Below are 22,678 nucleotides of genomic sequence, written 5' to 3'. Positions count from 1 at the left end.
CCTATCGTCTTTGTGACGGCCATGTTTACAGAAACATAATTAAACTTCATGTTGAGGCTGATGGCTTTGCCAAAGCCTTAATAAATTAAAAAAAAAAATTTTTGAACTGCTTGAGTGCTTGACAAGCAGTTGTCTGGTTCGTACCTTACTTAAATTTCGCTAAGAAAAATTACATTGCGAATGAGGCTTTCCTTTTTTAATTGCCAATAGATTGCAAGTTCTCTAATCGATAGTTCTGGTAAGCATGCTCTTATAAATTCTTGTAAATAATATTTCGAACACAGCTAGGAATGGTTTATACTTATTTTATTATTGTCAGAAATATTTTAACTCAATACATGGTTCTTCTTCGACAAGTCCAATATGCGCCTAAGCGTTGTGTTGCGGACACCACCAGCCCATTACACAATTCCATACCATGCACAGGGTTCTTTTTAAAATATTTTTATGTTTACTTGTGAATGTGTCTTGTATGACTAGGTGCATAATACATTAACCTTCGGAGTTTGCCATTATTGATCTGGAAGAACTATACAAAAATTTTACCTAAAATTACCAACTTTCCTTCTCATTTCAAAATAATAGCACACATTTATAATCTTGCCGGTCCCCGATCCTTACCATGACAAGCACAGTATTTTGCCATGATATACTTCAGGGTAATTATGATATTTTATTATATAAGGGTCTCTACATCAAGACCCAAATGTATTAGTAAAAATTAAATGAAAGAAATATATTTTTTTTTGTGAATTCGTATGTTGTACTCTTTATATACTGACAGTAATATGTATTTCTTTTAAATGACACAAAGTGACGGGATGACCAAATCGTGCGCCTGGTGGTAAGCGACATACCAGTTCATAGCAATTGTAGTGCCACTCAGAGCTTTAAATCGCAAAAATCTGAAGGGCACTGTCACTGCGCCCATCACCCTGAGACATAAATAACGCACACATAACGCACACACTCAACATAGCCCCGCACTAGGGAAACCCTGTGTCGCGGGTGCCATGGACACACACATAGACAACCACAAATTACACCCAAACTCACGAGAGAAATAATTGTAGGCCATACAACTATTTTTCCCGGCCCGGGAATCGAACCTGGGACCTCTGCGTGGCAGTCCGGCATGGTAACCGTTCGGCCACGGAGGCAGTTAAAATAAATAACATAAGTTAACAAGTACCATGTGCCTGTAATTTCACCAGCACTTTCCTTTCAAAATTGAAACATAGTAATGCTCACATTACTGCTCAGTGACACAAGTAAATAAGGTGGCAGTATGTTCCTGGATGAACTCTTTCGCAAGGAGCTCCACTGCTACTAATGATAAATGTAATGCTTAGATGACGCTGTTGCTTTTTGCAGACAATGATCATTTCAATTTGTCGCTCTTAGCCCCGAACCTAGACTGTAGATATTCTGCTAATTCCCACTAATAATTTTGCTTTTATGCTCTTCATGCATGCAGTTAAATACGTTGTTAAATACATATAAGGTGACGAGCCTCATGTTTCATTCTGTAAAATAATTCAAGAACACTTTTTTAAAGTCAATGATGATTATTATTTTAATGTCAGGACGAGCCTGATAGTCTATAGATAAATATACAACATTTGGAAATAATTTATGTTAACTCCCAATTTAATTTAACACATATATACATTCTAAGTCTTTAAGAAGTGTATACCCATGTTATAATTACAAAGATAGCTGTAGCTACAGAAAGATGATATAATAATAGAGATATGATTACGTACGTTACATACGTTACGTAAGTACGAGTGTTGCCTAAACAGGGCTCTACTACTCATAGTAGAGCCCTGTTAAGGCAACACTCGCACACCTAACAGTTTCTTAAGAAGAAAATAACATTTTTTTTTTAATTGTGAATAAAATGAATACTTACTTTTTCTTCTTTTCAGAAAATTTGCCAGCAAAATGAGTTTGGAAACTCTTCCTGAAGAAATATTAATTATAATAATCAGACTGCTGGACACTATATCTCAATTAAATTTGTACAATGCCAACAGTAAGCCTATCAGAAACATTCTCTGCATGCCAGGAGTTATCAAACAGTGTAATTTCTCAATGAATTCACTAGCAACAGTTAAGACACTGAATTTAGATTTTGTCAAGGATATTTCTAGAAACTTACAAGAGTTAAACTTGTGCGGTGTACCTAATATGAATAAAACTGCACTGGTATTAGCTTTGAACAGAATGAAAAACTTAAAAACATTAGATGTTTCCTACACAAACATTAATGTTTTGGACTTACCAACCATATATGATGTATGCTCCACTATAAAGAATGTAGCTATTGATTTTCATGTACCTAATACATTGCCTGATGAGACAATAGCAAGATTTCGAAAAATGTTTCAAAAGATGGAAAAAGTCCTCTTTGTAGGAAGCCTTGCGAATTTATTGTTCTGTAGTGTCCCACTAATTATGTTACAAGGCATACACTTAGATGTGATACATTTTACGGTTGCTAAGCTCGATAAAAATTTTCCTGCATTCCCAAATTTTGCGGAGTGTGTACCACTCCACTTCAATCATTTTTGTGTGTGTTATTTGAATTGGGTGTTTCCTTCTGTGTACCGGCAAAATCCATTTTCGAAGTTTACATTTAATTATAAATTCAAATATGCTTTTATTGTGATTGCATTCGAATTAGGCTCATGCAGAGTTATTTGCTCTGACATTTTTAAAGAATTTTTCCAAGAAAAATTTGGCATTGAGGCTGACCCAGAAAGTAAATTTGAACCTGATATTATAACTCATCCAGTTGGAAAGCACACAAATCTTATATTGATGATGTGGAACATGGAAACAACACAATTTGATAACACATTCTATCGGAAATTGTTTCTAAGAGTTGTTGATTGTTTCCCTTGTGAAGAAAAGCAATCTGAATCTGAGTTAAGAAATTGGTTCTTAATAAAAGAAATAGAATATGAAATTTCAGATCGCCCTTCTGATTTAATGTCTCCGCCTATGTTTAAAAAACGTAGGGTTGCACTAGAAAGTGTGCCTTTAGTTTTTGATGATGAGTTTAAAGAGTACAAGAGTGTACAGTTGTCTTTTGACTTCAGTAGTTGTCAAATACACAATCCCGTGTCACTACCTATAACATCCGATTATCTTCGTAAGGTAACTTACATGAGTTTGACAGGTTTTGTGCGTTATACAAGAGGATTTTTTAACGTTTTGTTTCGTAATTGCACCAGTTTAGTCACTTTAAACGTTGAAGCGTCTCCTGTGTCCTCTTGTGCCCCTCTCATTTCGAGGTCCATACCAATCAGTCGAAGTTTGAAAAACTTTCGTCTTGTTGACAAAGTAATAGACTTCAAAACTCTGTTTCCTTCTTTGAGTCAATGCAAACATCTGGAAAACGTTCACATTCAGGATGTATGTATCGTGACAAGTGGCTTTATGAGTCCAGAAACAATTTTTGAAAATTGCCGAAATCTGTACTATATGTCTCTCCGCATATCTTTGGCTGTAACAGCGGTGAAAAAAGTGAATGCCATTGTAAATAAAGCTAAGGCGAAATGCGGTCGAAGTTATTTGCGATTTGAATTATATAATAATTTAACATATAAAGATGTAAGATACAATTACGACCCTTTTCTTAGTGTTTTTAAATTGAATCCAATAAAACAAGTGTAAAGTTACTAATTCCTACATATTCTATTTTTATATTAGTACTGTAAACTGACGGTTGTAGTCTGACTATCACACATACACAAAAAATGCAAAAAATAAACATAGAATTCACAAATTAACATATTACGTATAGCTATAGCTGTAGGAACGATGCTTTTAGTATTTATTCTTAAGAAATAAAAGTGCTCTGCAAAAACAAAACAGATTTTGTCACACCAGGGATTTCTTTTTGGACATAAGTTTAGTAAACGATAAGGAAACTATGCCTAGAAAAGCACTGCCTCCACACGCGTATGTTAACACACCTCTGTAGTACTGTGGGCAATCAGCTGCGTCTGCGCATTTGCTGAAAAAAGAAAAGACATACGCTTGAAACATTTGTTTTTAGTGTCTTTGCATATTGACAGAACAGTAGTGGTAGTTTTAAGAAGCGTATATATTCTATGTTTCTTTTTTGTAGTACCTAGTAAGATGGTGAAAGCAGTCAATTTTGACACTTATATGCATTTTCCCCTAAGGCTCAATTTATATTGCGGCGGAACGGAATGGAAGCGAATTTTTGTAACGATATTGTGTATAGCATAATGAACTTTATGGTCAATTGTGTAACGTACAAACTAGATACGAGCGAAAACCTTCTACGGAATGCGCGAGCATTCTCGACCATGCGCGAGAATTCCGTGTAAGATTTTGGCTCGTATCTAGTTTGTACGTTACACAACTGACCATATAATTCAATATGTTATGTACAATATCGTTACAAAAATTCGCTTCTATTCCGTTCCTCCGCAATATAAATTGAGCCTAAGCAGCTAATCGCGGGCGGCTGGCCGCGCGCTTCTCTTATTTATTCAAATAACTCATTCATTACTCATTTTATATACCATACTCATTGCCGCGGCGAATCACTCGGAAAATGGCACTTAAGATTAGAATTATAACGGCCAAATTTCATATTGTCTAACTCGACGTGCTCTTGACTGTACTTGATTAAGGTATAATCTTCTATTAGTGTAAACCATAACATTATTATGTATTTTCGTAATACACTTGAAAGGTTCTGTAGTGAAACCGCATCATCTGTAGTAATTGTATTGACTTAGTATTAGTGTCGCATTATATTTATTGGCCGCATCGTTATTTCAAAATGTTTATGCAAATAAACTAACTTCAAGTAAACAATACTTTGCCAAAGTAACACAGTGTTTCATTATTCTTGCGTGATTGGAGTAAAGACTTGAATGTTCAGTTTTAAAAAAATAATTTCATTAATTGATTATACGCGAAAAAAATAGGCCCGTGTCTTTACAACAGGAATGGAGAAAAAAGTTTGCACAAACCCTAATAGCTACACATACGTACGAGATATACGGACTTGAAAATCATACTGATCCCAAACAAAAATCCAAAAGTAAAAATTATTTAGACTACTAGTTTATCGTAAACAAAAATATACTTTTTTCCAATCAAGCCTTTTGCAGTCTGTCGCAGGTGGCATTGGCGCCGTTGGTCTAAAAGTCTCAGCCGCGGACAAACAAGCTTTAAAACTTGAATATTTACTTCTTTGGACTGATAATACTCACTAATTTTCAATGGCAACAACGGCGATACCAGTGACTAGTTTATCCGCGAAGGTCACAATCGAGTATATGGCAGCGCCCTGGTGAGAGTGAGGACCTATGAGGTCCGCTGTGACGCAAAGACTGGACACCAGCGTTATTGAACTGCCTGCGCCTGTATGTTATGTAATTTGAAAAACCAATTGTAATATTATTATGTAATTACATTAAAAAAATAAGGCATACTTTAACCGAAGGAAACTTCAAGGAAAAGTTCACAAACCTAATCTTTGGTTGGAATAAATTGAGGTTTGTATTGATCAATTGCTTTAGCGACCTGTCTTTGTTTGATAAATTTATGTCGAACAACTCATTGTAATCAACATACCAATCAAAGTAGCCACCAAATATATCTGCACAATACTAGCTTGGGGATCTATCGCCAGCGCTATCCAGAGACTGCTGATCATGCTCAGAAAACTGCCTATGAGATAGGCCACCTGAAATAAAATCGTCATGAAGTACTAGGATGATAAATTGTAACAATAAATAATTTAATTATAACAACATGTGGAGTTAGTTTGATTGCAAGTAACATTTCCCTCAATTGTTTTCAAAGTTATAAAACATATAAACAGGTCATCTAATTTGGGTTTGTTCTTATTCTTATTTTATAAATTTAAAACTATTAGTATAGTACGTGTGGCGCACTATAAGTTTCCGGAATGAATAAGAAAAAATACTATAAATGGCCAGAAGTTAATTTATTGTTTCTCAAAATATTCTCTGTTAGCGTTAATGCACTTTTTCATACGAATGAACCAATTTTGAAAACATTTCTGCCACTCCTCCGTGACAATCTCTGAAGCATATTTTTCATACAGCCATTTCAGGTGATGAAAATCGTTGAACGCGTAACTGGTTCTTAATTTTTGGAAATAAATAAAAGTCACAAGGTGCCAGGTCGAGGTACGCGGAATGGCTCATAAGGTCAACATTGTTCACCTTCAAAAATTCATATGTGTTTGGCCGTGTGAGAACTGGCATTATCGTGATGCAAGATGATACGGTGTTTACGGTTATTTTTACAGAGTTTGTCAATTACTTCCAGCAAACAAATGTTCTGGTACCAATCACTATTCACGGTACAACGATTCTCCAAAGCAACAGTAGCCACGTGTCCAGTTTTATTAAAAAAAGAAGCCATCATCCGCTTAGAGGCACTTTGCACATGCGCTACTTTGGTTGGTTTCGGCTCATTTCGAAAGACCCATACGCTCGATTGCTGCTTTGTTTTGGGATCGTAACTATAAATCCATGTTTCGTCTGTTACTATGTCCCACACTAAATTTGACGCCCCTTCATTGAATCTGGTAAGCCTGGCATTGTACCAAGTGGCGCGATCCCTTTTTTGAGCCTCAGTCAAATGTGAGATCCACAGAGAGCACAGCTTTTTCACACCCAAATGTTTGTGTAGTATTGATTGTACTTGACTCATGACTATGCCTAAAGATGCCCGAATCTCATGGTACGTCACATGCTTGTTTGTTTTGATCATACGGCGCACAGCATCGATGTTTTTGTTGTTCACAACAGTGTATGGGCGACCATCACCAAATTCGTCACTGAGATTCACACGACCGCGTTTGAATTGATGGTGTATCTTTCAATAAATAAATAAATAAATAACTGCTCGAACTAACAACAGATATATTGTAACTTTACAATTTAATTTTAATACGTTTATATAATTGTTTACAATATTATCCATTTGTTTCTAATATAGGTATTAAATATTACCGCTTTTGAAACAATGCAATGTACGCATGCTATATTCGCCTATTATTGGGTTTAAACTTGAGTAATTTCTGCAGCGTTATTTTATGTCGATGTTTAATAATGTATTTCTGTTGACAAATCGAATAAATAAATCACCGTTTTAAACTACAAAATTGAACGCAAATGCCACCAACAAAGTCTGTCCTTTTGGGCTTAAGAGTAACTTGTCCGCTTTGAAAAGTGACTGTACCTGATTTCCACAGCTGCTGATTTTGCTCTTAAGAACAAGTGAAAGGAAGAAAGAAGATATGTAAAGCACGAGAGGTACACTCGCCACAAGCTCCGAGCCTTGACTAGGGTTGACCGACAAGCGTTCCTCCAGGAACAACGGTACGTATACCAGACTCAGCGCCCAGTACAGCCGTGAGAACACATATCTGCAAAACGAAAAAAGGGATTTAGTTTATTCTAGTCACTTTTGAACAGAAACATATTACGCCCTCTTTATCATAACTAATGTAAATAAACATTTTTGACGAATTTGAGTTATTAACATATTATCTCCGTTGAGCAAAACGAGATCTACAACCCCCTCCAATCGGTTTCTTATTTAGTTTCAGTTTTGTTGTTTAGTCAGCGTAAGGGCGCATTTATTCGACACGATGTATGGCACAGTAAACAATGTTTACTTTATTTCTTTTGACGACCTCCGTGATGGACTTGCACACCAGTTTTCAGGGTGTCGACATCTCTGAGGTCCCGGGTTCGATCCCCGGTCTGGTCAATGTAGAAAACTAACTTTTCTTTATTGTTTCGGGTCTGGGTATTTGTGGTACCGTCGTCATTTCCGATTTCCGTAACACAAGTGTTTTAGTTACTTACTTTGGAATTAGAGCAATGTATGTGTTGTCTATTATTTATTACTTATTATTATTTCTATCAATACATAATACTGTTAACGATATTAAACCACCCCTTTAAAGTTTCTCTTCAATTACTTAACAACGTGGACACCTCTATTTTTAATACACTCAAGAATAAAAGGACTGCGTTTCCATTGTTTGTATATAGATGAGCAAGATTTACTAAATAAAATACTTTATCCATTTTTATAATTATGTCACTTAAGTATTTCTATGGGAAGGTTTTAGTATAAAACATTAAGAAACCTTATTATGTGAAGTAATCGTTTATATAGATTACAATATTATGTTGTTAATACTTACAGTAGACTGGTTTGATAGAGCAAAGGCATTCGCAAGAAATATATAATTTTTGATCTTCGAGCGAATGTCATGGATTCACTCTCTTCGTTTAAAAGCGCATTGCTTCCATTGCTATGGCCGTTAGCTTTGTGCTCTTTGTATGGCTGTAGTTTGAAAAATATATGGAACAAAGTGTAGGATGTGATACCTATCGCCGATATTATTATTGCTACGTCCTGAAAAACACAATGTTATTATAAGTACCTATTAAATTAAGCATATACCTTTTTTATGATACCAAATGACGGGACAAAAAAGTCTTGCGCCTGGTGGTAAGCGACACAACTGTCCATAACAGTTGCAGTGCCGCTCAAAATTTTAAATTGCAAATATCTGAGGGGCATTGCCATTGCGCCCGTCACCCGACATAAAATTAACAAGTCCCATGTGCCTATAATTTCCACAACGCCCTTACCCTTCAAAACCGGAAAGCATAATGGTCACACTACTGTTTGGAGAGAGAAATAGGTACCTATGTTATGGGTAGGCGTGTAGAACCATCAGGCGCATGACTCACGTTCGTCCCGTCAAGTATCATAAAAAAACGTATGGTGGTAATAGTTCCCTGGATTAACCTTTTCACAAGGAGCTCTACTTCTTCTAAAAGTTCGGAACATTCAGCGTCAAAATTAACTGAGCGATCAAACGTACCAATAATTCAATACAGAGCCAATCTTCTCTCGAAGACCTAAGGTTAAGTTAAGGGACTTAAGGTACTATTTTTATTGAAACTAATAATTGTACGTGGACCTCAAAGTCCTATACGTGAAGTGGATTTTTATATACTTAATGTATTTATTAAATTTTTGCTATTTTGATAGAGTAAATAGTGATGCTGATAAATTTTATAGGCGTCGCATGTACGTATACCTTGAACTTATAATCATCTGTAGGCCCAATAAAAGTACTGTAGTTGGTTGCTCTTAAAACTACCCAGGTAATAAGGTAGACCATCAAGCTGGACAATACGGAAGCCATATATCTGAAAGTGTATTAGTAACATTACCTATACATGGTTTACCTAATATTTATGTGGTCTGTGTGGTTTATCTAGGGTCATACGCTGAACAGCAATTAGGTACTCAATTTTGAAAGATTCTGTACAAATGTACAGAAAGAAAGTAAGTAAATTTACTACATAAATAATAACGTTTTGGAAATTAAACTATTTATCTAAAATGTATATTGTGTTTTTTTAAACAATCATAGTTATAAAATATTTTAGAAATCGTATGAGTACGTGGCGTAAATTGTTTTTTTTTTTTTTGGTAAATCAAAGTAGAAGTTAAAATTAGTTATTTCAGGAAATCTAATTTATAAAAAAATTTATATAATAAAATCGAAAATCTTCTTCGCGATATCGAAAAATTAATGTACGAGTAGTTAGCGATGCATAATCAAGAGCACATCATTTGTACTGTTCTTATCGTAAGCGGCATAGAGTTGGATTTAAGTCCTAAGTGTCAAGCTTGACGTGCTCTTGACCCTGTACTATTCTTTATTTGATTTTTATTTCGGGACTTAATAATGTTTAAAACATATTTTATTTACCTCGACGTTTCGGACATATTGCAACGTCCATGGTCTCGAAGGGACTACCTGTACTATTCTCACGAAAAACCAGCTGCCGTTAGACATTAGCGATATTTATAAACATAAAACGCCTGTAATATTTTTTTTCTTTAAAATAAAATTAAAATTATTAAAATTATTATTAAAATTTTATGACATTTATTGAAATTTTATAGCAAACTGCTTCCCTCAAACTATTTCTAAATATTGCTGAATTTTAAATTAATTAAGCAACTACATTACGCATAAATTTTAGGGATACTTTTCTATATTTATATCTAATAATAATTTGGATTATGACATTTTACTTAATTGACCCTTTCCATGAAGAAACACATCCTCAATATTTAAATTACTTTCCCTCCGTGCCCCGTAGGCGTGGGACACCTGTGTATACCTACGTACGATAAAACTATAGTTATTAATTTTGAATTTATTTGATTAGTACTATATGACACTGTACCTTATTGAAGTTAATTCCGACCGGACTTGAAGACTGTCCGATATTGCCGGTATCATAGATAAATGTGATATTTGAACAATGGCCCAACCGATTTGAAAGAAAATTATTAAGATTGCGTAGTACAGTGGCATCCACCAGCTGAGATAGGTCGGCTCTGAGCTAGTGCTTAACCAGCAACCCCAGCATCTCACGAAGAGTAGAGGAAATGTTGTTGATACTAGTAGACAACCTGTGAAAGTAAGATAGTTTTACACGTTATGCGTATTAAGTTAGGTAGATATACCGTTTGGTAATTTTTCGAAAAATTTCAGTGTGAAATTTTTCCGAAAAAAGTTCTGAAAATTGGAAAAATATAATTCGAAGGCTCTTGTGTTCTGCGTTTAAATATATATTTTGAAGTTTATAAAGCACGATTTAATTAGAAAATAAAATTGTATGACTTTTTAGTCATACTTAGAAGTAAGAAGCAAGTTAGAATTAAACAAGATTTTTAAAATGATTGGACAATAGAGAAAAAATAATCATAGAATTAAAAAAATCTTGTTATTACAGTCCTCGTTTTCGTTCAGTATTTTCAATAGATGTCAACTGTCATTTGTGGAAAAATATCTTAGAATATGGAAAAAATAAAGGAATAGTCTAAGAAAAATATTCAGGAATTATTTAATTTTTCTGGAAAAAAATAATTTTTCAAAATTGAAATTTTTGAAATCCCAGCACTAGGTAGACATCTGCATAAATAGGTAGGTACTTATTGTAATCTTTTTTAATTAACATTTAGTGTTATCATCGTAACCGAATCCTGTCAAATTCGGAACGGTCGTGGCGGTGCGTTCAGCGGGGCGTTCAAGGTTTGCGCGTACATTGCTCATAATGCCAGGTACTCACTAACGAGCTGTAACAGTTGCAATGTTACAAATCATAGTGTGTATCTAGTTCGCCGTGAGCCGACGATATTCAGGTTTTCATTCTAGCGATGGAAGATTGTTTCACGCGTACACACTAGAACCTCGTTATTCTATCTGCTACGTAAGTTAAAGCTCACTAACGAGTACCCGGCTCTAACAAGTGTCTTGTGTTGGATACATCCTACACAAGACACTCATGCATGGTGCATGGTGCTGTAGACAAGTACCTGATAAATGCCAAGACTTCTTAGTACTGTATTTGTCCGCCAACACACCTACTATAGGTGTCGCCAAAGCGTCTACGACTTGTCCTGGAATATAAGAAAGAATAACAAATTAGTAAAACAAATAAAAGTGATGATTAGCAAAATACATTTTATTTTCCTTATAAGAAATATATTTAATTACCTAACAATAACATAGCTCCAGCCGCAGCAGCTCTCATTTCCAGTACTGCTTGGAAGTACAGCATCATGTATGAGAACCACATCGCCGCGCAGAGATCGTTGTAGACATGTCCCAATCCATATAGAACATTCTGGTTGACGCGCCACCATCGCCGTCGTTTGAATGGATCGCTGAAATAGGAGAATATTTTATAGTTAAGAAAAATTTTGTATCAAACTTGCACTTTGCATTTTGGATTGTCCTTATGGTTAACAGCATAGGGTTGAATTTAAACTTAAATATCAAACTTAATGTGCTCTTGAACTGGTACAAACTGAATAAATCTCCAATCAACTCGTATGAACGTGCTGAAAGAAGAATTAATCTAGAATTCATTTCTGTATATCTTGATTAACCCATTAGAGACTGAGTTTTAAATGTTTACAGATTTTCTTGGAATTTTGAAATCAGGCTAAATTTGTTATTTTGTGTGTGTAAAAAATATGAAAATATATTTTATTTGTCGTTTTTGAGTTTTGACCTGTTGCTATATGGCAACGCTAGGCCAAAGTGGGTACAAAATATTTAATTCCAGTATAGGTTGGTCTACTACTTAGTCATTGTTTGTAGTAGATGGCAGCCTAGCTCCATACAAGCATTATATACATACATTATGTATAACTCTTAGCGGCAGTTGGGTAATAAATAAAAAGCATGTAATGGTAGCAAAAAAAATTGTATGTTTCAAGACATTTAGTACAAATTATTCTACTTATTGTTTTGCAACCCTCTCTGTTTGTTTGAGGAAATGCTTTTCACCATCATATCGCACCCCTGGCAAAACTTTCCTCCAAAAAGGACGTCTTCCAATCCCTTGTATACTGCCATATTCTTCAGATAAGTTTTAACGATTTCTTTCCGAAAATCTAACTGTGATACATTTTTGCCAGACATCTTCATCAAGATCCAAAAGTTATTTATGGGTACATCTATAAACCACGTGAACAACGGCCACGACCATTTTTTACCACGAATCCCAATCCTGTAATTGTTGTAAACCAGAGTATTCCGTATAATATATCATCAACCCCGTACCAATACGATTTTTACTAAGTAATTTATTGTACCCTGATAGTACTAAAATGGCTAGAAAATACTTTAGCTCATGACATATGATTTTGGGGCCAGGTAGGAAATTGTTTTTTCCAAGCATGATTAGAGATTTTGCGTCTTTTATTGGAAGGGCCGGAGGTATCCACCGGCTTCGTCTTCACTCGCAGAATGTTGGTAAATTCTGCCACATTCGATGGTTCTATGTACACGTCTGGAACGTGGACGTCTTCACTGTTTCAAGTTAATCGACTACTTCAGCCAAACTCAAACTCAAACGATAACCAGTGTAAAATTGTGAAAAAATGTACTTCATACGTTGCCATTTGGCAACGGTAATGAAACTGTAATAATGTATGTAATTTTTAACAATTCTGTTTTTATTTCTTACGTTACTATTGTCAAAGGTTACAAAAATAATATGTTCATAAATTATAACACTTTAACATATTAATAATAAAAGAAAATTTTAGTTACACTTTTTGGTGTGCCATTTTTCCGACTTTTCCTACAAAGTTTTAAATACCGACAAAGTAATAAAAAAAATAAAATCACATTATATTTTTTTAAATTCGTAAATGTGCTGGATACACATTAAAACGAAGTAAATAATAAAAGTTGTTGTTTTATATAATTTATATTTTTTGAATACCGTATTGCCATAAGGCAACGCTAGTACACAACGGGTTAACACCAAATAATTACGGGTTATTTTCATGGAGGAGAGACGTTGCATCCCTTCACATTATTACGATCATTAAATGGCGCCATTATGATGTGTGACGTCACAAACCTTGCTATTTCCCGCAAATTCTTCATATCTGAATGTCTCTATTTGATTTTTGAAAGAATTTAAGTTTTGTACCAAATAAAAGCATTTGATATTCGATGCTTGACTAATCGATACTGTCAAATTAGTATTGTAAAATGTAGAGCTGACAAAAATATCAATGGAAGAAAGGAACTAAGTACTTTAAATATCAGGTTTATAATAGGCTTTGTATCTAATTATATAGGTTTTTTTCATTGAATAATGACAAAATGAAAAAAAATACAAAGATTTACATTTGAAATTTCAGGCGCCTTTACAAGGCTTCAGAATAATTCTAGGACCAAAGATATAAAAAATAACTTTTCTCAATATCGTCACGTAAACCTATTGACTTATGAATTAACAATCGGCCGGTTTAGAAGTCTTGCGTATGACCTAAAATGTCTATGCCCTAAATGGGCTAGTATTGATCTAACAATATCCTTTACTTAATAATAAATTACCTTAAATCAATTTCAGTGTCGACTTCCTTCGCATTTTCAATTAAAAAATCAGTATCGTTTGTTGGAATCGATCCATATTTCACACTCATTGTCTTTATTTATATATATAATCGCACACAATCTTCACTATTAGTCAAGTACATACATTGAAAATTTGAAACATATGAACAGTCGATACTGTTTTTTAATAAAAAGGAAGCGCTCTATCAATTCGTCTTCAAAGGCTGATTGTTGAAGAAAAGACACAGTTATTTTTTACATTAAAAACTATCGCATCACAAATACACTTATACATCTTACTCATATTACACGAATTACACATTCTATATTACATAAAGTACAAATAAACTTCAACACTTCCTTCCTTCCATACTAGTTCTGAAGCCACACAACTAGACGCGTGCGTTACCAAGCGATTCGTACATACTTATGAAATAGAGACTTATAACAGGGACCGACCGACATAAAACTATATTGACTCTAAATGTACTTATATGAGCACAGCACATCCCGAAGGAATAGTCTTATTAAGAATAGAGACTCGAGCCCGATCATTTTATTAATCGTCAATTTAACCTACGGTTTACGGTTTAGTAGGGTAAGAATCAAATTAAAAAAATTTGACTTCAAATGTAAAAATAAATGTACTAATGCTATGTAATGAGCAAAACGTCAATGTACTCGTATTTAAAAGGTTAATTACCATGTTTTTTTAAATGTTTTAAGACTTTCTTTTCCATAAAATTGCCTGTTTGCTGGTGTTATCACGTTTGAAGTAAGTTAATGTCTTTGGAGGGCATGCACCTTAGTTCCTATTTATATTTTAAGTACATATCTACGTATTTCTTTGGCATATCAATTACCAATAGAAGTTCAACATTCATGATTAAAACGACTAAAGTTCATCACTGAAATGAAGTGGTGCTTGCTAATAATACGTTATTAATATTGTTATTAACTAATAATAAACAGTTATATAATGATTACAACCAAACCTCAAAAGTTTATGGAATTACATATAATTGCCAAGGGTACGGAAAATGGGTGAAATCCAGTACAAAGGATTCACCCCCTAATTTGCCACCTTTAGAGGTAGTCAATTTTCTTCAATTTTGAATGGGACAACTATTATTAAGGTTACCCCTTTCCAACAAAAAAAAACATCGAAATCGGTTTATAAATATCGGAGTAATCGATATAATATGTAACATACACACAAAACAATACAGTCGAATTGAGAACCTCCCCTTTTTTGAGTCGGTTAATAATAAGAATACATAATATTTTAATTAAAAGTGCTAAAAATTTGTGTTAGTCTTCTTCTTCTTGGGATTCATCTCTTATCGGAGGTGGGACAACAACATGGCAATCCTGGTTTTTGCTTCTACCAACATTTCGTTTTTCAGCGGTTTTGCCTTGGATGATAAGCTGGAGTAATTTGTACTTATAAATAGTTCCTCATGAAGTGGCCCAAGTACGACATCTTCCTGCATTTAATGTTCATAGCCTCCACTTTTTTGGTGTTAGTATTAAAATATTTAGGTATATGTTTTGTACCTGGGAGGTCAACGTAGTCAGAGCAAGAGGCTACGAATTGCCAGTAGCGTGCAGACACATCGACGGCCCCAGCATTGAGGACTCCCACCTATTTGCCAACGTGCTCAAGATGCCGTTCGTGCTGACAAGCACGCAATTTAGCAGCGACGCGCTTCGCTTTAGGATAATGGAACAAAAATGTTTGTGGGACGTATAAAGGGGTTGTTGATAATGATGAACTACCTACATACAGTCACCACTTACATATATAAATGCCAGAAAAATCTAGCCGCCATTATGGGAGCCAGTAAAACACGTCTTCTCTGAATTCTCTTTATTCGCTTGCAGCCGTGCAAATTCCTTGCCCTTATGCTAACAATTAAGATTACCTACTTAACTAATAATAAATTATCGATATACATTTTTTATGATATCAAGTCCATAATAGTTGCAGTGCCCCTCAGAGCTTTAAGTCACAAAGATCTCAGAAGCACTGTTAGCAGTGCCGTCACGCTGAGACATAAGTTAACAAGTCCCATTTGAAATATACGATACATTTGCCTGCATTTAACTACCTCCATGGCCGAATGGTTACCATGCCGGACTGCCACGCAGAGGTCCCAGGTTCAATTCTTTTTGTGAGTTTGGGTGTAATTTGTGGTTGTCTATGTGTGTGTCCATGGCACCCGCGACACAGGGTTTCCCTAGTGCTGGGCTATGTTGATTGTGAGCATTATTATTATTATTATTATTATTATTTCAAAATCGAAACGTAGTAATGCTCACATTACTGCCTGGCGGCAGAAATAGATAAAGTGCCAGTACGTCTCTGGATGAACTCTTTCACAAGGAGCTCTGCTGTGACTAATGATAAATGTAATGCTTAGATGGCGCTTCTATTCGCAGACAATAGTTTCAATTTGTCGCCCTTAGCCCCAACCCTAGATTGCAGATATTCTACCAATTCGCACGAACCGTTTTGCTTTCATGCTCATCATGCGTGCAGTTAAATGGATGGAACATTTTGACGTGATCTGTGTTTCCTGAACGAAACAATCTACTCGTAGATGTTTTAAATTCTTAGGATTTCGCAAATGTTACATATGGGAATTGAAACTATTTTTCGGATTTGAATCGCGTATATTTATTTTTTTCAAACAAACTAAAAAAATCAATTCTTAAATCTAGAGGTTATTATGGTCACATTGAACAGGCATCTTAGAAATACCTAAATATTTTACGCTTTCTGTAATATAACAGTAAGCGAAGGATGAATGGTGTATTAGTCAGTGGTGAATTGACTATTATTGTTGTTTATTTTCTGTTCTAAGATTTGGAAGAAATTGCTACTTAACAATAAGATCACAGCTTATTTTAACGAGTAATATTTATAGTTCTCTTGTATCATTGTATACTTTTATATAAAATATAGAATACTTTACTTTTTAGAAAACTATTATGGCACGTATTTAAAACGTCGCACTTTATGTACCGCATGTATGTCATTTAACCACATAATAATATTTTAATTTCTACGCATGTGAAACGGTCGATATCCCGACCGTAGCCCATACGATGTGAATTGGCAGCGGCTTCCGTCAGTATCAAGTTACCTTTCGACTCGCGGTTCATGCCTCAGCAGGCTTGGTCGGTCATGGCGACACCGTTCTCCAAATACCAGTTACGAAATTTGATATTCTATGGTAGAGATAGGGTGAGAATTTATTAGAACACGTAATTTGTATTAAAACTTATTTCATATCAATCCATTCCATATAAGACCATTCCATCTTGTGACCAGAAGTCTAGCTTTCTGAGTTTCAATTTATTTTTTTAACTTTACGTATAAATTAATTTGTTAGCCAAAAGTTTCTGATAAAGTCTAAATATCCATTTGTGCCTTTGAGTAATGCTCTAAGATTTGTAAAAATAAATGAAAGAAATAATATGGCCGAAGACTATAATTTTTCAACGTAATTACAACGGTGCGAAAGTAGCCCTAGGATTTCTAAATTAAATAATATATCTATATTATATATAGCTTTTGATATTGTTTTATATCAAGTGTGGAACTATCTTCCAACTACCTTATCTATTGATTACTGCCTTTTTGAACAATCAACCTTTTTCTATCCTCTAAGAATCAACCACAGGTGGATTGTCGTGTTGTGGACAATCGTGTGTCAACCTGTATCAGGTATCTATGAAGAAAAATTTACTATTTTTATGATTTTTATAGTCTTCGAGAACAATGGAGACAACCTGCGTAAATTTTAATTTCTGCACGCCATCTGTTGTACACTATGTGAATAAATACGGTTTGTATCATTCAACTAGAACGGAATTGTTTACGACTCTACATTACAACGAAGTAAATTGGATCAGAAAAACTAGATGGCGGTACGAGTAACGACTCCAATTGCTTTTGAATTTTTTGATACTTTTGAACATTATAAAATAAATATTTATCTATAAACCGCCACTGACATATAATTGTATACTAGGAGATAATTGTATGTCTGTGATAAATCGCTAAAACAACAGAAGACATTCATGTCAAATGGCTTTTAGATGACTTTTTTCTGTTCTCTCTCACAAAGGTCACCATATTTTCTCGGAGTTGTAAGTACAACTTTTTGAATTGCATGGTTTGTTAAGACTGGCAAGTAACAAAATGTTTTTGAATAGTGTTTTTAGACAATGTTAATAAAATATTTTAAAGTGACTTTTTTTAAATTACGTAATAGAAAAAGCACACTTTAGATAATACTCAGCTCTACACAAAGACATCACACAAAATAAGTAAATAAACAAACAGTTGAATGGATCACTCCCTTTGTGAGTGCGGTCTTGAAGAAGGAACTCTTGACCATATATTTTTTAACTGTGCATTATATCCCGTCTTTTTATACGATCTTCATCCAGATTGTATCCCTCGTCCCACAAATTTTTATAGTATCCTCCCCTAAAAACTCCTCTACTATTTATTCTATTTAAATATATTGAACAAAATAACATACGGTTATAACTTTTACTATGTGCACAGCATGCGTTTACGCTTTTCATCCAAAGTAGTTAGTCAAATAACCCCGTGCTTTGTCTTTGTCCATAGGATGGTGCAACCGATCATCGTCGTTTGAGTGAATCTTGATAAATATACCGTGTATCTTTCAACCCGGACATTGGCAGAATTGTCCTCAGTGGGACAGAAGCCAAATACAAAAAAAAAAAAAAAAAACAGTTGAAAATAGCTTTACTTATGTTGTAGTTACCTACTAGGCTTTCTATAGGTGGGTTTAGCTGGCTAGACTAAACAAATTTTCAGTATTTTTATGTGTTATTATTATACAAAAGAATACCAAACTTTGTTTGTAATATAATATATTTGTATGGAGAGCAGTCACTATGAAATTAAAATGTTCTTTACCTGAAATAAATAAACTGTGAAATTTTATTTTTTATTATATTGGATCTCCAACCTACCTACCTACTCTCAACTATCTAGTTGGGAGGAGGTAGTTGACTTGTTGTAATTAGAAAAATCCATATTAACAAACGTAATATACCTTAGATATTAGATAGTCTTATTTTAAATACTTTATAAATGTTTGAAATTTGTGTTCAAAATCGTTGAAAATAAAAACTTTTAAATGTTTTTCATTTCCATTAATTTACTGCGATTATGGGTCGTAATATGTTGGAGTAAGCCTAGTATACACCCCCCCGAAGGGGTTCCCGCTTTGTCGTGGCGGGGGGGCTCTAGTAGCCGTGGTCGATTTCATCCCACGGTGAAGCTAAGAGGAACCCACGGGGCCGGCCGATGGTGGTAAGCTGGCCCGAGGAGGAGGGCGTTCCGCGCGGGGCTCGTCTGGTCAGCGGGACCGCGCGGATGCGCGAGGAGGAGGGTCGCGGGGGGAGAGACGTGTCGGTGTGTCGTTGCCGCTCGTCCTGTCCTCCGCGACCCTGGCGGGGCTGCACCGCTTTGAATGATGCAGTGGCGGCGGGGCCGCGGGGGAAGAGACGTGTCGGTGTGTCGTTGCCGCTCGTCCTATCCTCCGCGGCCGAACGTGGGCGGCTGGCCCGTGGTGGGCGCTCCAAGGGACTCTCTTCGGAGAGTCCGCGCGGAAGCGCATTAGGTGTTGCGGCGGAGCCTGTCATCAGATCCGCCGCGGGGGCTGGGGGAGCAGCCACTGAACTTCACAGTTGAGTGGATGCTGTCCTGGCCCCCCATGGCCCCTGGGTAGCGGACTCGGGGGAGTTCGTTGCCCAGCATAAAGGGGCCCGGGATGGAAGGCTCGTCTGGTGTTCGGCGAGCCTCACATTCGGAGTCGGGGGACCGATGTGTCTCCCTTCTCGAGGAGGGGCTGCGCAGGGCGCGGCCAGCCGCTGGTGGGGGCGCGGACGAGAGTGCAACAGCGTACCCGTACCCCCACCTACAGCGGAGAGGAGGAACACTCCGGGGGTTTAGTGCGGTCGGGCTGCTCCCCTTCAGGGTTCAGCCCAGTCCCACATAACCCCGGTTCTGCCCGCGGGGCCGGGGTATCTGTAAGCAGATTCCCCCGGATTAACAAAAAAAGCCTAGTTTACATGTTGTCTCTATGTATAAAAGTTAAATGTTAATGTGTGTAGATATGTTCAGGTCCAAATACAATAATATTAGAGCAACGTTATCCGCGAATCAATTACAAAATCCGCAGATAAATCGTGATTTCCGACGTCCGAATAAAAACATGACGGGTATTTCCATTGTTCTGAAATGCAGTCCGACAAAAATAGGCTGCTCACGATCGGTCACAATCGATTGCACAATCCAATGCTCTACCAGAGCACTGAACACCGAGCTACCTATAACCATTGATTCTAGAACAGAAATACGCTTCGAAAACCTAAAAAATATGGAAGATATTGTTTCCATTGCTTGTTGAATTCCTACTTCTTTTTATTTATAGTAATAGACGAGGCAATGTACGCGAATTTCCTCATGCAGTCGTAAGCTCTAGTTTAAAATAGGTCTCCTGATTTATGAGCCCGCCGGACCATGCCTAGACAGTCGTGGTCGGCGGCACGATAATTAAATCCACCCTTAATTGATGTGGCATGTATTAATAAATTTATTACGCATGATATCATTATTATAGAAATTATATTCAAACCTAATATGGTCGGAGAGTATATTTGTTATTGCCTATAAACACGTGTCTAAATGTTGTGTGTGATACATTGATGCATCGTACGAATATCAGGAACGTACGTTACGGTTGGTATAGCAGTTTCTCTATACATATGTACGCTTACGTGTCTGACCCTTTTGCGAAAATACACGATTTCGGAACAAAAGCTATCGTTACCCCGTATTCATTAACCCGAAAACCGAATTATAACGAAGTCGTTGGTATTTCAGGATATGTTGGATGTTTATCGCAAGGATACGATCTGGTTCGGTTAGGTTAGGTTAAGTTAGGTTTAAAGAAAAAACATTTACCTCTCAAAATTACTTTCGAGGTAATGAAAATTCGAGCAAACGTTATTTCTGGAAAATGTCATTTCGGACTTCTGATAGGTAATCTTATTTGTGGTATTTTTACATGTTTTACTACCGACTCACGCGAACATGACGATTATTTACATTTAATTATGTGTCTTACCCAATAATTGACTTTTGAATTGACCGATTTTTTTTATAATAACAAGTGACGGGATGAACAAGTCGTGCGCCTGATGGTAAGCTACACGCCTGTCCATAACAGTTGCAGTGCCATTCAGAGCTTTAAATCGCAAAGATCTGACGGGCACTGCCATTGCGCCCGTCACCCTCAAACATAAATTGACCATGTGTCTGTAATTTCACTAGCACCCTTATCCTTCTAAACCGGACTGCAGTAATGCTAACATTACTGCTTGGTGGCAGAAATAAATAAGGTGGAAGTATTGCCACGAACGATGTTTATTTAGAATCGTTTCTAATTCAAATAAATTTCCTGTCCCCAATTCAAGGTTATGAAAGGGAATAAACGGTAAAAAGCTTCTGAATCGCGAAGCAAAAGGTCAAAAGACTAGTACCTACCGTACAAATTATTAAACCGGTCTTTAGAGAACCTTCAGACTTTCACCGTTTATGTTTCTTTATTTACATACTTGTACGATGCTTAAGATAGTATCAGTATTGAAAACAGAGTCTTATTAAATAAGCTGAAATGATAATGCATTTTATTTATCTAACAAATACAGTCGATACCTTACGATACCTGGAATATAGACTATTAGGTTCTACATAAATAAATGCGAAGAAAAAACTTAAACAATTTACCCTTTAACCTGTCAAATTAATTTTGGTATGGCTTCCTTATTGCATCACTAGTGAATGATATTTTAAGAAACTTTTTAACCAATTTGTTCTTTAACGTACACTTACTTAAAATACAAATACAGATTTCAACCTTATATGCATAAGAAGGCTCTCAGAAACAAAAGGTCAGGTATCTTAGGGCATCTACTGTACATTGTTGTTTGTTATAATCACGCCTTGATTTGTAAATTTTCATTTTAATACAAGCAAGCGTTTTCGAATTATTCTCATATTAATTTACTCTTATTTATTTAAACATTGTTATTATGATGACATGTAACCCTTTGTGACAAATTGTTGACTCTGTGTAGGAGGACTCGCAAAGTTTTGGTCTTGTTATGTTTGTACAGTTTTATGTATTTAGGTCTTGCTTGTGTATGAATTATTTATATATGGTATGTTACAGCAGCCAAGTACTTTATAGTTTTAATTTTATTAGTGCAACTTTTTATGATGTATGTGTGGATGATGTTACGAAAAGATTTTGATTTGCTAATGAGTTTATGACCACTATTCGCCAATAGTATTTATAACACCTACATAATATGGAAACAACTACTAATTGACAAAGTGTGGACAGATAACTTATTTTAATAAAATAAATTTCCGATTATATAATGTAGTACCTTTTTTTGTTATATTGATCGATATAAGAAACCATTTTCTACGTGGGATTGTAATGATGATTTTTCTTATCTGAGTACAAAGGTTTTTTAAGAAATATCTCGTCTGTGTTGTCGAAGTAGCGTAGCGTCTGAGTAAAATCATGTCGGAGTAGCGTAGTGTCTGAGTAAAGT

General features: G+C 35.7%; 2 protein-coding genes across 2 annotated transcripts; one reads left to right on the top strand and one right to left on the bottom strand.

Annotated features, from left to right (window-relative positions):
* Positions 1-1,943: 1,943 nt before the first annotated feature.
* On the top strand, positions 1,944-3,703 carry LOC113230103. The gene has a single exon (XM_026463860.1). The coding sequence runs from the start codon at positions 1,948-1,950 to the stop codon at positions 3,682-3,684; it is 1,737 nt and encodes a 578-aa protein (XP_026319645.1). The 5' UTR covers positions 1,944-1,947; the 3' UTR covers positions 3,685-3,703.
* Positions 3,704-3,852: 149 nt separating this feature from the next.
* On the bottom strand, positions 3,853-14,219 carry LOC113230104 (major facilitator superfamily domain-containing protein 12-like). The gene is made up of 10 exons (XM_026463861.1): positions 14,000-14,219; positions 11,636-11,805; positions 11,455-11,538; positions 10,320-10,548; positions 9,155-9,266; positions 8,246-8,460; positions 7,270-7,456; positions 5,629-5,740; positions 5,265-5,415; positions 3,853-4,027 (listed from the first exon to the last, which is right to left on the bottom strand). Exons 1-10 carry the CDS (start codon positions 14,086-14,088, stop codon positions 3,892-3,894), a joined length of 1,485 nt encoding a protein of 494 aa, XP_026319646.1. The 5' UTR covers positions 14,089-14,219; the 3' UTR covers positions 3,853-3,891.
* Positions 14,220-22,678: the final 8,459 nt, after the last annotated feature.

The sequence above is a fragment of the Hyposmocoma kahamanoa genome, unplaced genomic scaffold (genome assembly GCF_003589595.1).
Source record: "Hyposmocoma kahamanoa isolate Upper Pololo Valley unplaced genomic scaffold, ASM358959v1 63, whole genome shotgun sequence".
Lineage (NCBI taxonomy): Eukaryota > Metazoa > Arthropoda > Insecta > Lepidoptera > Cosmopterigidae > Hyposmocoma > Hyposmocoma kahamanoa.
The sequence above is the reverse complement of the archived record's forward strand: the minus strand, read 5'-3'. Positions and strand labels throughout refer to the sequence as shown.

Excerpts from the sequence above, each read along its gene's own strand:
- LOC113230103 (XM_026463860.1), top strand. The coding sequence starts at position 1,948 with ATGAGTTTGGAAACTCTTCCTGAAGAAATATTAATTATAATAATCAGA.
- LOC113230104 (XM_026463861.1), bottom strand. The coding sequence starts at position 14,088 with ATGAGTGTGAAATATGGATCGATTCCAACAAACGATACTGATTTTTTA. Across the intron at positions 9,267-10,319 it reads TCGGAATTAACTTCAATAAG|ATATATGGCTTCCGTATTGT; the intron begins GTACAGTGTCAT and ends ATACACTTTCAG. Across the intron at positions 8,461-9,154 it reads CAGATGATTATAAGTTCAAG|GACGTAGCAATAATAATATC; the intron begins GTATACGTACAT and ends TGTGTTTTTCAG.